This window comes from Phyllostomus discolor, chromosome 13, assembly GCF_004126475.2.
Source record: "Phyllostomus discolor isolate MPI-MPIP mPhyDis1 chromosome 13, mPhyDis1.pri.v3, whole genome shotgun sequence".
Taxonomy (NCBI): Eukaryota; Metazoa; Chordata; class Mammalia; order Chiroptera; family Phyllostomidae; genus Phyllostomus; species Phyllostomus discolor.
The window spans coordinates 42,966,323-42,980,986 of NC_040915.2; the positions used below are offsets into that span (position 1 = coordinate 42,966,323).

A 14,664-nucleotide genomic window follows, 5' to 3' on the forward strand; every position below is an offset into this window, starting at 1 on the left:
AACATCAATGTGCGGTTGCTGGGGGCTGTGGCCTGCAACCCAGGCACGTACCCTGGCTGGGAATCGAACCTGCGACACTTTGGTTCGCAGCCCGCGCTCAATCCACTGAGCTACACCCGCCAGGGCTTGAGACCCATAGTGTCGTTAGACAGCCGGAGACATCGCTTCCCTGCACAGCCTGTCGGTTTGACAGGAGGTGAGACGGAGGCGAAATTCACGCGCCCTGAAATCGACCAGCGCACAGCTGTCACTCAGCGGCCCAGGCCCTCCACAGCGCCCCGCGCCAGCCTCCGGGAAGGTGGTTCCCAGGCTCCTGAGCGAAACCCCGCCCCTCGGCAGTCCCTCCCGCCCCCCGCCCCCAGCCACCTGTCCCTTCCGTCTTCCTGGGCCTGCTACTGTGTATCAATGGAATCACACCCCGAGTGGCCTTCTGTGTCTGGCGCTCTTCCTCAGCACGTGTTTTCATGTGTTTTGGGGGTTCTTCCGCTTTGTAGAGCGAGTCAGAGCGTCACTCCTTTTCATGCCTGCGTCCTGGTCCACGGTGGGGACGGGCCGCATGCTGTTTGCCCCGTGCGTCACTCGAGGGACAGGGGCTGCTTGCCCCTTGTGACCGTGGGGCGTGCTGCTGTGCACACGCATGCACACGCATGCGCACGGGGCTGTCTGCACCTGTGGCTCCCCTCTGTCTCCTTTTACCTCCCCTTCTTCCCTGTGTCACGCCGGAGCCTCACCCGGCTTGCCCCGGCACTGGTCCCCTGGGCAGGTGTGCAGTGCTGGGGGCCCACCCCCTGCACTGAGGACGGGGGGCCAGGCTGGCGTGGGGTCACACCCCGGCTCTGCCTCCTGCCCGCTCTTTGACCTTGGGCAAGTTCCTGGAGTCTCTGGCCTTTGTTGCAAAAAATGGGATAAACCTCACCCTCCCATAGGGCTGAGGGGGGACCCGCAGGCGAGGAGCAGGTGGCCGGGTGCGGCCCGAGTGTGGCCGGCTGGCCCGGGGCCTGACTCCCGCCCTGCAGCGGGCTGGTCTGCGACCTTGCGCGTGTACCCGGCTCCTGGCTCCTTGCTGCTGCCTGGATCTCCGAGTTGACATTCCTCGTGTTTTATTTACTCCGTCCGCGATGGGCGTCCGGCACCACCCACCTCCACGCCCACCCCCACAAAGAGCAAACGTTCTGGAGCCTTCCACCTGAGCGTTCTCGAGGCTTTCCTCGGGATGTGCGGGGGGCGGAATTGCGGGGTCTTACAGCGCCAGGGCGGGGTGGGGTGGGGAGGGGGCCGGCTCCCTCCGCGGGCCTTCCTGAGGGCTGCTGATGCACACTCCCGCATCTGCTCCAGCCCCTGAGACCCCGGGGCCTTCTGGAACTCTGCAGCTGTGACGGGGGCGTGTCTGGGCCGGGTTCTGACTTGCAGCTCTGAGTGGTGACCGGGAGCCTTTTCCGTGTTGTGAGTCAGAGGTCGGGGTGGGGTGGGCATCCGAGGCTCAGCAAACCGGGTCATGGCAAACTAGGGCGAGGACCCAAGCCTCGAGCTTGGTCCAATCAGGAACCTCTGGCCCCACGACCAGCGTCAGAGAACGGGAGGACCCGAGGTTCTTTCCTGCCAAGGTCGGCGCTCGCTGGGATGGGGCGAGAAGGGGCCGACCGCCTGCTGAGGGTGCAGCCGTCGTGGGGTGCACCTGTGTGCGTGTGCAGCACTCTGCTGGGGCCCTGTCCCCACAGGGCCGGCCCCTCTGTGTGGCTCTGCGTCCTCTGGCTTCTTAGAGGGACATCTGTCATCGGGTGCGGGGCCCCCACTAATCCCGTGGACTTCATCTTGAGATCCTTAGCTAACCCGTCTGCAAAGAGGCTCCTCCCAAATGAGGTCACCTGCCGAGGTTCCAGGTCGGCGTGACCTCTGGGGGCCCCTGTTCGGCCCCCTGCCGCCCGAGGGCCGGCCCTCACCCCCACAGCGCCCCGAGGTGCTCATCCACACCCTGGCCCTTGGTTCCTCTGGGACCTGGACTTCCTTCTGCTCAGGCGGCCGGTTCTCTCAGTTCCCACAAACTAAAGGTCAGCGCGGCCTCACACGGCCACCGGCCTCGAATGTGACAGCCGGACCCCCGCAGGGCCAGCTCACGTGCAGACGGCCCCCGCTGGCGTCGACACTAAGACAAGGAAAGTGCAACAGGGGCTCCGTGAGAAAAGGGGGAGCACAGGAGAGTGCAACCTCAAGCAAAATAAAATAAGTAAAAGGGCGAGATCTGAAGAGCCGCCCCGCCTCACCGCACCTCGGTCCTTGTCCCGGAGGTGACGTGGTCCACGGTGTTGCTCAGCAGCTGACACGCGGCAGGAGGGACAGTGTGGACAGGGGAGCGAGGACGCACAGAAGGCTGTGAGGGGTCTGCTCGCCCCCCGGAAGCGCTATGAGGGGATCGGGGCGGACAGGCTGACATCCCGTGTCTGGCAGGGTGCAGGGGGGCCCCTCAGAGAGGGGCCGTTTGAGCTGAGGACAGTCAGGCGTGGGAACAGCCTGCTGGGCAGAGGGCGCGGCACGGGCACCGGCGTCGAGACGGGGGTGGGGGAGGGGGGCTGCTGGCGCACTGGGAGGAGAGGTGCCGGCCAGCGGGGTCGGGGCGGGGTGACAGGAACGATGGAGCCATTTCCTGAGACGGGAAAACCTGGGGGTGGGGGTGGGGGCGGGGACAGCAGATGGAGAGTGGGGGGCCCTAAACCTGGTTTTAAATTCTTGATAGGACGAGTCAGCGACCAAAAAAAAAAAAGATTGAAAACTAGGCCGAGGACTCACTGCACTCGGATTTCCCCCAGGAGGATGGACGTGAACAAACACTCGGTGTCGGGGAGACGCCCGTCAAAACCACAGTGAGAGGCCACCTCACCCCCCCAGGGCGGCCGCTGTCCAAGCCAGAGACACAACAGGTGTCGGTGGCGAGGGCGCGGAGGACGGGGCCCCGGGCACCGTGCGTGGGGGGGCGGGCGGGGCGGCTGCTGTGGGAGGCTGAATGCAAGCTCCTCAAACAACTGGGAGTGGAGTTACCTTGAGAGCCGGCAGCCCCGTGTCCAGGCCCGCCCTCGAGGGAGATGAGAGTGGGGTCCCGGGGTGGGGGGGACATCCGCACCCCCGTGTCCACAGCAGCCGAGGGGAGGGAGCGGATAGACGAGCAGATGACCCCAGGGTGGCCCACCCATGACAAAGGAGTGCGGTTCAGCCGTGAAAAGGAAGGAGCCTCTGGCACAGGCTGCCCCGTGGACCAACGCGGGGGCCACTCTGCCGAGGGTGGTGGCTTCCAAGAGCTGGGGGGGGCCGGGGAGGAGAGCCAGCGCTTTAACACGGGCAGAGCCTCAGCTGGGGGAGACGAGCGAGTTCCAGAGACCAAGGGTGTGACAGTTGCACAACCATGTGAGCGTGCTTAATGCCGCGGCACCGAGCACTTCATTCCAAAGGGTCTGTCTAGGTGATGAGCCTTTGGCCACGTTTGTGAAGGGGTTGGGCCCGCGGGGGCATCGGCACCGGCCTGCCGGGGGTTGGGACTGGATCTGCGGACGGGAGCCCGGGGCGGCCAGACCCACGGCCCCGGGAAATTACAACACGCCGAGCCTCTTGCAAAAGCCCAGGCTGGCGGTGTTCGCCCGGTGTGCCGCAAGACTTTCTAAAACATACAGTATCTGGCTGCTGACTCAGGGACACTGACCTCTTTTCCCTGGGAGTGTCAGCTAAAAAAAAAAAAAAAATGACAACAGCCAACGCAACAGGAGCTGTCTGCTGGGCAGGAATCAAACGTTAGCTGTTTTCTGTCAGATCAGCAAAAAATAATGATTTATTAGTTTGGGGTGCTGCAGAGTTGTAGGGAATTAGTTGGCGTGTGCGGGGACACGGAGCAGGCTGGAACGGCTGGACGAAGAGCTGGGGGAGGCCGCCCGGGGCTCCTGGCGCCCGCAGGCTTGAACCGTGGCCGCCCCGTGTGCACGACCTTGGGGTGCTTCACCGCGTGCCTGTCCTCAGGCCGGGGCCGGGTGAGCCCGGCCGAGGGCGGCTCATTGAGCAACCGCCCTCCTGGCCCATCCATACCCGCTGCCGCCCTCCCAGCGGCTGGCCGGGTCTCTTCCTTCTCTGCGCGCCGCTGCCTCGGTGGAGGGGGCGTGTCTCCATGTGGCCGATCCGGGGGGCCGAGGTGCAGGCTGCTGAGCCCGTGGAGGCAGCCCCCAGGCCCGGCACAAGGCCCCGCCCATGGTCTGTGCTCGGCGAACCTGCGCTGGAGAAATGAGCCACCTCCCGACCACGCAGGGCCCGAGGGCCCCGCCTTCTCACTGCACCACCTGCCGATGCCCCACCAGGCAGGCTTGGTCCCCGCTGTGCGTGGGGACTGTCCTGACACCCAGGCCTTGGCCGTGTCTGAGGCAGGAGCCACTGAGGACTGCCACTTGTCACTCCCCTCGGGGGGTGAGGGGCTCTCTGCGGACGCCCCTGTCCTCGGGATGCAGACCCCTGGGCCCCTCCCGGCCCCCCAGCTGCAGCTCGGCCAGAGCACATCTGTGAGAGCTCAGAGGAGCTGCGGAGGCGCAAGGGTGGTTCACGTGGGGTCCGAGGCCAGGAGGAGGGTCCGAGGGAGGCCCCTCCCCCGCAGCTAAAGGGCACCTCAGATCTCAGCGTGACCCCGCCCCAGCCCATCCTGTCTCCCTCCCCCACCAGACAGCTCTGCCGGCCACGTATCACGGCTGTTATAAAGAACTTCAAACGTGCAGGGAAAGCGAGAGGACAGTGTAATAAGTGCCCTCACCTGCTGCCACCGACGTTGGGCCACGTGCCTTCCAGTTTTGTCTGGACCAGCGCCCACCGGTCCCCAGGTCCCAAGTGGCACGGGTCCATCTGTGGCAGCAACGCAGTGGGTCTCGGACCGGACTGAGCGCAGACTCCCCGGGGGCTTGTTCATTCCCAGAGAGCGGGGCCCGTCCCCTGAGCTTCCCAGTTCGTGGGTCTGAAACGGCACCCAAGACCCTGCCTTACATCCAGTTCCCAGGCGCCCCTGAGGCTGCCGGCCCTGGGGCCACGCTTTGAGGACCACTGGGCCCCTGCCCCTTGCTTTGGCCCCGTCCGGGGGCTGAGGGAGTGGGCCTAAGTGGTTCCTGGGTCCCTGCCCAGCTGGGAAGCTTCCCGGAGCCCTGTGACCCCTGGCCTTTGCTCGCCCCCATCAGTCCCATGGGAGTCTGCTGGCTCTCTGGGGCCTGCCCCGGTGAGCCCTCCCGGGTGTGGGGGGGAGGCCGGCCTGCCAGGGCCTCCTGGCTGAGGTCTGTGTCCCACGCCCCCGCTGCTCCCCCCCCCCGCCCCCAGAGGCCGGGCCGGGCTCTCTGTGGGTCTCAGAAGTCGGGAGGAGGCCTGGGAGGGGCTGGCTGTGCAGGGTCCTGGCGCAGGAACAAAGGCCCCGCCACTCAGCCTGACGGAAGCCACCCACAGTGCGCCCTGCCCTGGGTCTTGTGTGGGGCCGCTGGGGCTGCAAGTGTAGGAGGGGCACAGAGAAGGCGTGGGGTGGCCCCAGCACCCTGGCCCTGGGCCGGGCCCCCTGGCTGGCAGGGCGGGGCCTTGGGCCTCTCATCTCTCTCCCACGTCCCCCGGGAGTTGCTCGCTGGTGCCCCGGGGGCGGGCGGGGGTTTCAGAAGCCAGATTGACGGGCGCCTGGTTGGGCCGTTCCGGGCCAAGGCTCCCCTCGGGGGTGTGCTAAGCATCTTAACAGCACCAAGACATTTTGCTTTATTTTTTTTTCTTTTTTAAAAATTGAAATTGAGCACCCACGCGGGAAGGCGCCCAGTCTCAGGGGTGAGACGTCGTGGGCCACTGGCACGGGTTTGAGTGTTGTCCCGAGACACGGAGGGGATGACGGGAGGTGTCGGAGCAGCAGGATGACCCGACCCTGAGGAGGGAAGCGACCGGGGCAGGGGCAGAAGCGGGAAACCAGGCAGGAGGCGGCGGTGGTGCCCGTCCACGCGAGCGACTTGGGGGCTGGGGTGCTGGAGAGCAGTGGGCGGTTTCCGGGGTCCCAGCCAGCTGATCGGCGGGGGTGGTGGGGAGGCAGAGGGAGGAGGCAAGGATGACTCAGTTGGGCAGCTTAAGCAGCCCACCCTGCTGTCTTAGCAAGGTGCTCAGGCTTCTACAAAAAGCTTTCCTCTTATTTTTGGCATCTTGAAATCTAAAGGAGTTGGTTGGCACATCAGCCAAGGGTGTGGTCCCAGGCCCGGGCTGAATCCGCCCAGGCCGCGCCCCTCCCAGGGTTCCCGGGCCCCACGGGGCTGCGGACGCCTCTGGGGCCCTCGGGTTTGGGGCTGTGGGTGCTTGCTGGCCAGTCTGCGGCCGGCAAGGTCCGGTCCTGTCCCAGACCTGGGCCCCGTCCAGGCGGGTCACCCCTCGGCCCCTCTGGTCGGGGGGCCGAGATGTGTTTCCTCCAGAGCCAGTTTTCTGTTATCGCCGGGGGATGAATCAGGTTTTGCAATCCAACAGCCGGGCCAGGTTAATGATTGACGGGCACCCTGGGCTGGGAGCCGGGCGGGACGGCCCGGCAGAGAAGCGTGAGGTCACAGGCCTGCGTGTGGCCCCGGGGCCCAAGGCTCGGTCCCTGCCTGCACCTGTGACCTCGGGGAGACGTTGGAACTCGAGGCCTCAGGGGCCGTGTCTGCGAAATGAGCCTTGGAGCATTTACCGCAGCAGAGTGGGCAGGACGGCTTTCTCCGCTATCCAGTCGGTGGATACTCATCTCCTGCCCCCCGAGTCTCCCCCAGCTTCTCGGGGGCGGGGTGACCGTCTTGTTCACCTCTGAGTCTTTAAATCCCCAGCGTGGCCTCTGTCACGGGGTGGGTGATTGATTGAGCAGAGGAGGAACGGGGATCTTGGTTAGGTCAGAGCAGGCTCCCTGTCGGGAGTTCCTGAGGGCTTCATGGAGGAGGTGGCACCCGATGAGTGGGGTTTTGGATGTGTGGGAGGCACAGCCAAAGAGGCGTGCGTGGGGGAGGCAGTGGGCGGGGTGGCCTTCCTGGGGCAGACTCGAGCTGCAGAATGCAAGGGGTGCGTGTCATAGAACCAGGGCGAGGCCTCGAATGCCGAGGACAGGAGCTCGTACTTGAAGGCGGTTGGGGGCCGGGCGATAACGGCAGCTGCCTCATATTAAGCACCTACTGTGCACACTTGCTCAGCACTGTCTCTAAGCCTCACCCACAGCCCTGCCAAGGAGGGACTCTCGCCACTCCCACTTAACAGATGAGGAAACTGAGGCACCGAGCAGGAAGCCTCTGGCTTGAGGCCGCCCAGCTAGGGAGCGATGGCGGAGGGCCGGCTCCCATCTGTGGGCCCCAGCGCCGACCCCAGTGCCGACCTGACCTCAGGTCACACAGGCATGGGAAAAGCTCTCGTGGCCACAACGAAAAGGGGAATTATGGGCGAAAGTGTGGTCGTTCCTTCCTCGTGACCCCGCCTGTGACCAGGATCACTTTTGGGTCGCCCAGGTGTCCCGCATTGCACACGCCCATCCTGGGCTTCTTTCGACAGAGGAAGGGGCATGGGGGTGCGGGCAGAGGGAGAAAACGAGGAAGATCCCACCGAGGTCAGGGGTGTGCACAGTTCGGACAGCTGGAGAAAGCTGGGCCTGTAAAATTGGGTGTTTTTCTGAGCCGGTCACTTCCGGACGCCGGCTTCTCCGGTCTCAGCTTGGAAGTCACCGCCTCGGAGAGGCGCTCCTGGCCGCTGCCCCCGCCCTGACGCGAGTGTCCCTCTGCACCGGCTTCGGTGTCCTCCCTGGGACGCCCCTGCCTCACGCCCACCCCTGCTGCTCTCCGCCGCGCCTGCGGCACCCCCTGGCCTGTGGAGGAAACGGGGTGCAGGGGCCCGCTGTGAGCCCTCGGACAGACTGGACGGTGGCCCGAGGCTGAGGCCTGGCCTGGTGGGGCGCAGCCGACGGGGCCAGAACACGTTATGAAAATGGTGATGGGTCGGATCGACATCGCTGAAAAATAGGCAAATCGCTAAAAAGGAACACGTGTGAAACGTTCATTCTCCCCATCACACGTCCCCTGGGCTGCCGCCCCGGCCTGAGCTGGACCCCAAACAGGCCACACTCTCTGTGTCTTTCAGAGACTCCCTCTCTGCGTGTCTGAAGGATCCAGGCCTAGCGGCCCGCGCCGGCGCTGTCTTTCCGAGCCTGCCCCTGCCCCTGCCGATTCCGCCTCGGGGACTCTCGCGGGCAGGCCCGGCCCAGCCGCCCTCCCGCCGGGGCCAGTGCGGGAGCCCCGCTTTCCCTGCTCAGGACCCTCTGCGGTGGTTGTTTTTTTTCAAGCTCAGACAATTAAAAAATGTTTTTTAAATATTTTATTTATTTATTTTTAGAGAGGGAAGGGAGGGAGAAAGAGAGAGAGAAAGAGAAACATCAATGTGCGGTTGCTGGGGGTCATGGCCTGCAACCCAGGTATGTGCCCTGACTGGGAATCAAACCTGCGACACTAAAACAATTTTTTTTTAATTCGGTGTACTGGGGTGACCCGGGTCGACAGGATTACACAGGTTTCCCTTGCACGTGGGTATTTCTCTAGGCAGTGCTCTCGGGCTGTGGGGTGCGATCCCACAGTGGGCTGTGAGGGTGACTGGGGTGGGTGGCTCAATGTGTGTCCATCTCGAGGGAAATATCTCGCTTTGATTTGCAGTTAATCTTCTTTTTAAACTCGGGGTAGGTTTACTTACCATAAAACCGTCCATTTACACCACTTACAAGCGTACAGGTCAGTGGCATTTAGTGCCGTGATGAGACGGCGCCACCGTCGTCAACGCCTGGTGACCCAGTAGTGTCTCCGTCACCCCAGGAGGAAGCCGGGGCCCACTCACCAGCGGCTCCCCACGCTCCCCGGCAACCACCCGCCCGTTTCCCGTCCCTGGACGGGCCTGTCCTGGGCCCCTGGCCCAAGAGGAGCCACGCAGCCTTTGTCCTCCGGTGTCCGGCCCCTGGGCCGCGTGGTTTCAGGGCCGACCCAAGTCTTGGCCTGTGCCAGGGGCTACTGCGGTCCAGGCCTACCTCCACGGCATCAAACTCCCGTGCTGGAGCGTAATCGCTCCCCCACTGACAGACACGTGGGTCGCCTCCACCGCTGGGCTGCCGGGAACAGACCCACGGTAAACACGGGCGGGCCCTTCCGACAGGCGCGATGAAGGCGCCGCCTCCGTTGATTTGGGTTCTCGGGCACATCGGGCGCGTGTACTGCGCCCTGCACGCAGCGTGGAGGCGTGGCATTGACCTTGGGAGCCTGAGCATCTCCGCTTGTTTCCGAGAAGCACAGAGTTGTGGGCACGTCTGAAGACGCGCGTGTTCCTGTGTGTCTGAAAAAACAGGCCAATCCTGAGAGGCAGCGAGCAGAGCCTTGGGGGCGGGGCCGGGGGCGGGGCTCGGGGAGGGGGCGGGGTTTGTTTCGGAACTCGGTGGCGCCCGCCCGACTCGGAAACTGCGAGGACCGCTGGGTGGTGCACTCTAACCGGGTGGAGGGCGCGGTATTTCTCCGAATCAGCTCAGGGGCGCCGTCAGAAAACGTTCGCCCCCGACCTCATCCTTCCACACTTACAGTTCGATGCGCGTTTCGCCGGGCGGGCGCCGCTCACCCGTGTGGCCGCTGAGATCAACCCAGGAGACGCTGTGGTCGCCCCGCGGGCTCTTCTGACGCCGCGTGGCACTCGGCCGCCTCCGCCCGCCCGCTCCCAGCGCCGGGCCGCCACGGGCCCGGTGTCTGCCCCCGCGGCTGTCCCCTTTCCGGATTGTCGTGCAAGCGAAACCGTGGAGCACGCCGTCTGTGCCGCCCGGCCCCGTGAAAGCCTTTCCCTCCGGGGTGCAGCGGGCGGCCGTGGGCGCCTGTCGGCGCTCAGTGCCCTCCCCCTGCGGCCTCGGGTTCCACCGCTGGGGGGCGTGGCCGCTCGCCTCTCGCCGGAGGAGGCTCGGGCTATTTTGAGGAATGTTTTCTAAACACCGTTGTCGCTGGCAGACATCTAGTCGCTCACCTGCCAGCTTCCTTCCCAGCCTTTGCATGACCCGCGTCCGCGGCCAAGCACGCCCTTCCTGCCGTCTCCTCCTGGCAAGGCGCCGCTCCTTTGTTCCGTGCCCGGCTCCCAGGGCCCCTCTTCCAGGAAGCCCGCCTGACTCTCTAGGAACGGGCTGGAGACGAGGGAGGGGCGCCCAGCAAGGGATCTCTTTGTTCCTCTCCCCCAGGGTGTGCGTTCTGGGTTGTGATCTCTAACCTCGGGGGAGGGGGTGGGGACAGAATCCGATACCTGGGCCAAAGGCTGGGATCCCAGCCAGCCGGCCGGCGACCGTGTTCCTAATCGCTGGGATCTGATCAGCCGCCTGGTCCAGGTGCCTGTGCTCTCCTGCGGCCGAGAGAAAGCCAGCCTGCGAATCAGAAGCGTTGCCAAGTCCAGTCCCCACCGGAGGTGGGGCAGGGCAGCAGCAGGGGAGCGGGAGGGGCCGGTCACTCGGTGCCTGGGGACGGCCCGGCTGACCCTCTGTCCAGAGTCCCGCCCGGCGCTGCTCTCAGCACCTGACCGTCGTGAATGCGTTCAGACCTCGCACCGGCCCTAGGAGGCGGGCGCTGCCGCCACGCCCATTTCGTGGATGAGAAAACTGAGGTGCCCAGGGGATCGGCGACCTGTTCGCCATCACCCAGCCCAAAGGTTGCCCACCATTCCCTGTGGGTGAGAGCCAGGGAGGGGCCGGGACCCCAGAGCCCCGAATTCCCTTGCGTTGGAGAGACAGACAGACACACAGACCCCGGGGCTGTATCTGGCGATTTACTGGCTCGACCAGTTCATCCGAAAAGCAGCCCAGCGGGCGAGAAAAACAACAGGATTCCGGGATTCCAGAGGCTTCTCCGGGCCCCACTCCCTTTGCCAAGAAATGTGTCCGGGAACCGGAAGCTGTTTTCTCAAAACCACGTCACGGCGACATCTCGGCCCGCAGAGGAGCCGTGGGCGGACATCCTGTGTCCGCCGCAGCCTTCGAAGGCTCCCGCCCGCCCCCGCCACCCATGTCCGCTTCCACACCTTATTTTCCTCATTAAATCGAATTGGGAAAATCCATCGTGTTTTTATTTATTTTATTGACTTATTAAGATTTTGTCTATTCATCTTTCATTTTTTAAAGAATTTTATTCATTTATTTTCAGAGAGGAAAGGGAGGGAGAGAGACAGAGAGAGAGAAACATCCATGTGCGGTTGCTGGGGGCCGTGGCCTGCAACCCAGGCATGTGCCCTGACTGGGAATCGAACCTGCGATGCTTTGGTTTGCAGCCTGCGCTCACTCCACTGAGCCACAGCAGCCAGGGTGTATTTTTATTTATTTTTAATCCTCGCCGAGGACATGCTTAGAGAGGAAGCGGGGGGAGAGGGAGAGAAACGCTGGTCAGTTGCCTCGCACACGCACCAACCTGCAGCCCAGACACATGCCCTGAGCAGAAATCGAACCCGAGACCTTTGGGTTTACAGAGCAAAGCTCCAGGCAGCCGAGCCACACCAGCGATGGCTCTCACTCTGTGTTTATGATTGCCACTTGTTTTGATCATGTTTTGGGCGGGTCCCGGAGACACCCTGGGCAGCAGAGCGCCCGTAGATCACGGCCCCGGGCTGTGCGTGCAGACACTTGATAAGAGGGTGGGTCTGACAGGTGTGTTCTTATCTCCCCTGCACACGCACACGCACAGGAAGAAGGAGCCTGGGCTTGCTGCCTCCCCACAGAGAGGGCCTGGGGCGGCCAGGACAGGCGGGGCCCCTGGTTACCGGCCTCGCGCAGGTGTTTTCCAAGAGCGAGGGGCCAGGGCAGAGGGCAGGAGGGGTCCCCAGTGCGTGCCCGCCGGCGTTGTCCTCCTGGTCCTCGTTTGCGTCAGGACGGAGCTGGGGACAGGCCCTCCGCTCCCCACGGCGGCAGCACACAGACCACCTTCCCCTCACCCCCACCCCCTCCCCACCCCTGCGCCCTGTGGCCTTGGCCTTGGCCCCACCCCCTCCACCGAGGCAGGACCTGCCCCGGGGGGTGGGGCCGCTCGCTCACTCGGGTCCCCATGAAAAGTGACAAGGAAACACACACAAAAACTATACTGGCAGTGGCCCCTGGAGGGCTCGTGGCCCCGGCAGGGAGGGGACAACGTGGTGCCCAGCTGGGGACAGGCCCGGCGTGGCGGCGGCCCCGGGCCGGGCTGGCTCCGAGGCTCCGTTCCATCCGGGTTTCAGTCACCGCCCCCGCTCCCCCGGCTGCCGCGGCCGGTTGGGGCTTGCGTGTGTCGACCAGTGGTCATCACTCCGGAAGGCGAGTCTGACATTTTCAAGACGACTCTGAAAGCTCTGTTTTATATTAACCCCCCCCAAGGTTTTTATTCTTGGCCAGAACTTCAACTTGGCTCCGTTGAAATGCCCCATAGGCCGGACGAGCCATGGCTGAGACTGCAGAGTCGCTGGCCCGAGGTGCAGAGGGGGAAACTGAGGCTCGGGTGACCGACCTGCCCCAAGGGCCCCGGCCTCTGCCTTCTCCCCGGAGTTTGCCGGCGGGGGCCAGGGGACTAGGGGGCGGGGCCTGAGCGGCCAGCTTCGGCCTCTGCCTTCCCCGGAGCCCCTGTCTGTTGGCGCCAGCTGTGTGGGCACAGTGGGGGCGGCCGACCTGGCCCTGGAAGGCCACGTTCAAGGGAAGTCGGAAGGGGCAATCCTGGCCTCCCCGGGTGCCTGGCTCTGCCGTGTGTATGAGGGGCTGCTCGCTCCTCTTGGCTCGGGCTCAGAGGGGACTCGAGCCTGCTGGGGGGCACTGGCAGGGCTGGGGGAATCTTCCTGGGACACCGGGGCTGGGGGGCGAAGCGGAGACTGGAGGCCGGTGGATCCGCCTGCGGAACCTGCCGGGTGGGTTCCAGGCCTGTTTCCTTTGGCCTTTTAGAAAAACCAAGTTTTTGTCACGCTCCGTCCATCAGGCGACTTTTTTACAGATGTCCGTATGTCTGGCTTTTCAAGGAACCCAGCCCTCCTTGCCAGCTCCTGCTGTCCCCCCCCCCCCCGCCACCCCACACACAGGCTGTGCTGCAGCCACACAGGTCCCCCCGCTGTCCCCAGACACTCCGGTGCAGCGCCTCCCCACCCGCCCGCCTTGGGGCCTTTGCACTGGCGGTGGCCACCGCCTTTCCATGGGGCACAGGGCCCCCGTTTGCCGGGGTCCCTGCTCAGGCTGTTGTGGTTAAAACACACGAGAAACCAGCACGACTAGATCACCTACTGACTTCAATGGTGTAAACCTGCCTTCCCGACGTGCGGTGGGATGAGGGCGCCAGGGTTGAGGGCCGGCGCTGGGCAGCTGTTCTGGAGCTGAGCGGCGGGCGAGTGGGCGTGGGGCCCCCGGTCGCCCTCCTCACGGGTGTGCCTGTCTCGCCCCCCCCCCCAGAACGTGCGCATCGACCCCAGCAGCCTGTCCTTCAACATGTGGAAGGACATCCCCGTGCCCTTCTACATGTCCGTCTACTTCTTCGACATCGTCAACCCCAGCGCCATCCTGAAGGGCCAGAAGCCGCAGGTGCGGGAGCGCGGGCCCTACGTGTACAGGTGAGGACGGCGGTGGCCCCGGCCTGGGGGGGGGGGGCTCCCTGAGAAGGGGCCGTGTGAGCAGAGACCCGATGGAGGCAGCTCGGCCAGGCGGGGGGGGGGGACGTGTCTGGCCCTGGGGTGCTCCCAGGGGTGGCCGGTGAGCCTTGTGGAGGCTTTGGCGCCATGTCCTGCGGTGGGCAGCTCGCGGTGGGACAGGCGTGGGGCGTGGCCGGGCTTGGCGGTGGCACCGGCGGGCTGGGGATGTGCGGAGACACCGAGGGCCCCGGGGAAGCCTGGGGTCACCGCACCCCCGACGGGTGCTGACCGCAGCCCTGCCGTCCGCAGGGAGTACCGGCACAAGACCAACATCACCTTCAACGACAACGACACGGTGTCCTTCCTCGAGTTCCGCAACTTCAAGTTCCAGCCCGACAAGTCCAACGGCCTGGAGAGCGACTACATCGTCATGCCCAACATCCTGGTCCTGGTGAGGCTGCCGTCCTCGGCCCCGCCCCCCGTCCCCCACCATCCCCCGCCCCACCAGGCGGCCCCTTGGCGGGGCAGCTGGCGGCTCACGGGCCACACTCTCAGCCCCATGAGTGTCCCTGGGCACATCTACCGGTCTCTGGTCCGAGGGTGCTGGCCAGAGTCATTGTCCTGCCCTTTCAACCTGCAGATCCGCAACCTCCAGAAGCAGGTCCCCGTGGGGGGCTGCACGGGGCACCCCCAGGCCACGTCACCGTCAGCGGCATTTGGAGGGAGGGTGTGGGCAGGGCCTCCATTCTGTGCAGGGGACAGTCACAGCAACAGCTGCATGGGCTGACTGCTTGTCCTGTGTGTTGGGACCCCCCGAGACCACCCCAGGGTCGCCAACTGACCAGGGGGCTCCCGGGGCTCAGCCTAGGGTCCCGCTCACGGCTGCAGCCCGTTACAGAGGGCGGGTACAGTGCCGGGCGAGACCCGGGAAGGGGCGGGCCCAGGGCTAGACCCCCGGCCCAGCACCTAGGCGAGTCGCCCAGGACACGCCTCATTCCCCAGCAGTGAGCGGTGACATCCGTGGACACGTGTGGTAACACAGGTGACGTGTCATGTACCGGGGAAGCC

General features: G+C 64.9%; 1 protein-coding gene across 3 annotated transcripts in view; it reads left to right on the top strand.

The window, feature by feature from the left end:
- The window catches only part of SCARB1 (scavenger receptor class B member 1), a 53,370-nt gene that overhangs the window by 12,929 nt on the left and 25,777 nt on the right, over positions 1-14,664 (top strand). For all 3 annotated transcript variants that reach the window (XM_036014960.1, XM_028528213.2, XM_036014961.1), the window contains exons 2-3: positions 13,421-13,578; positions 13,906-14,047. In XM_036014960.1, the coding sequence (XP_035870853.1) occupies positions 13,421-13,578; positions 13,906-14,047 (300 nt within the window). The remainder of the gene's footprint in view (positions 1-13,420; positions 13,579-13,905; positions 14,048-14,664) is intronic.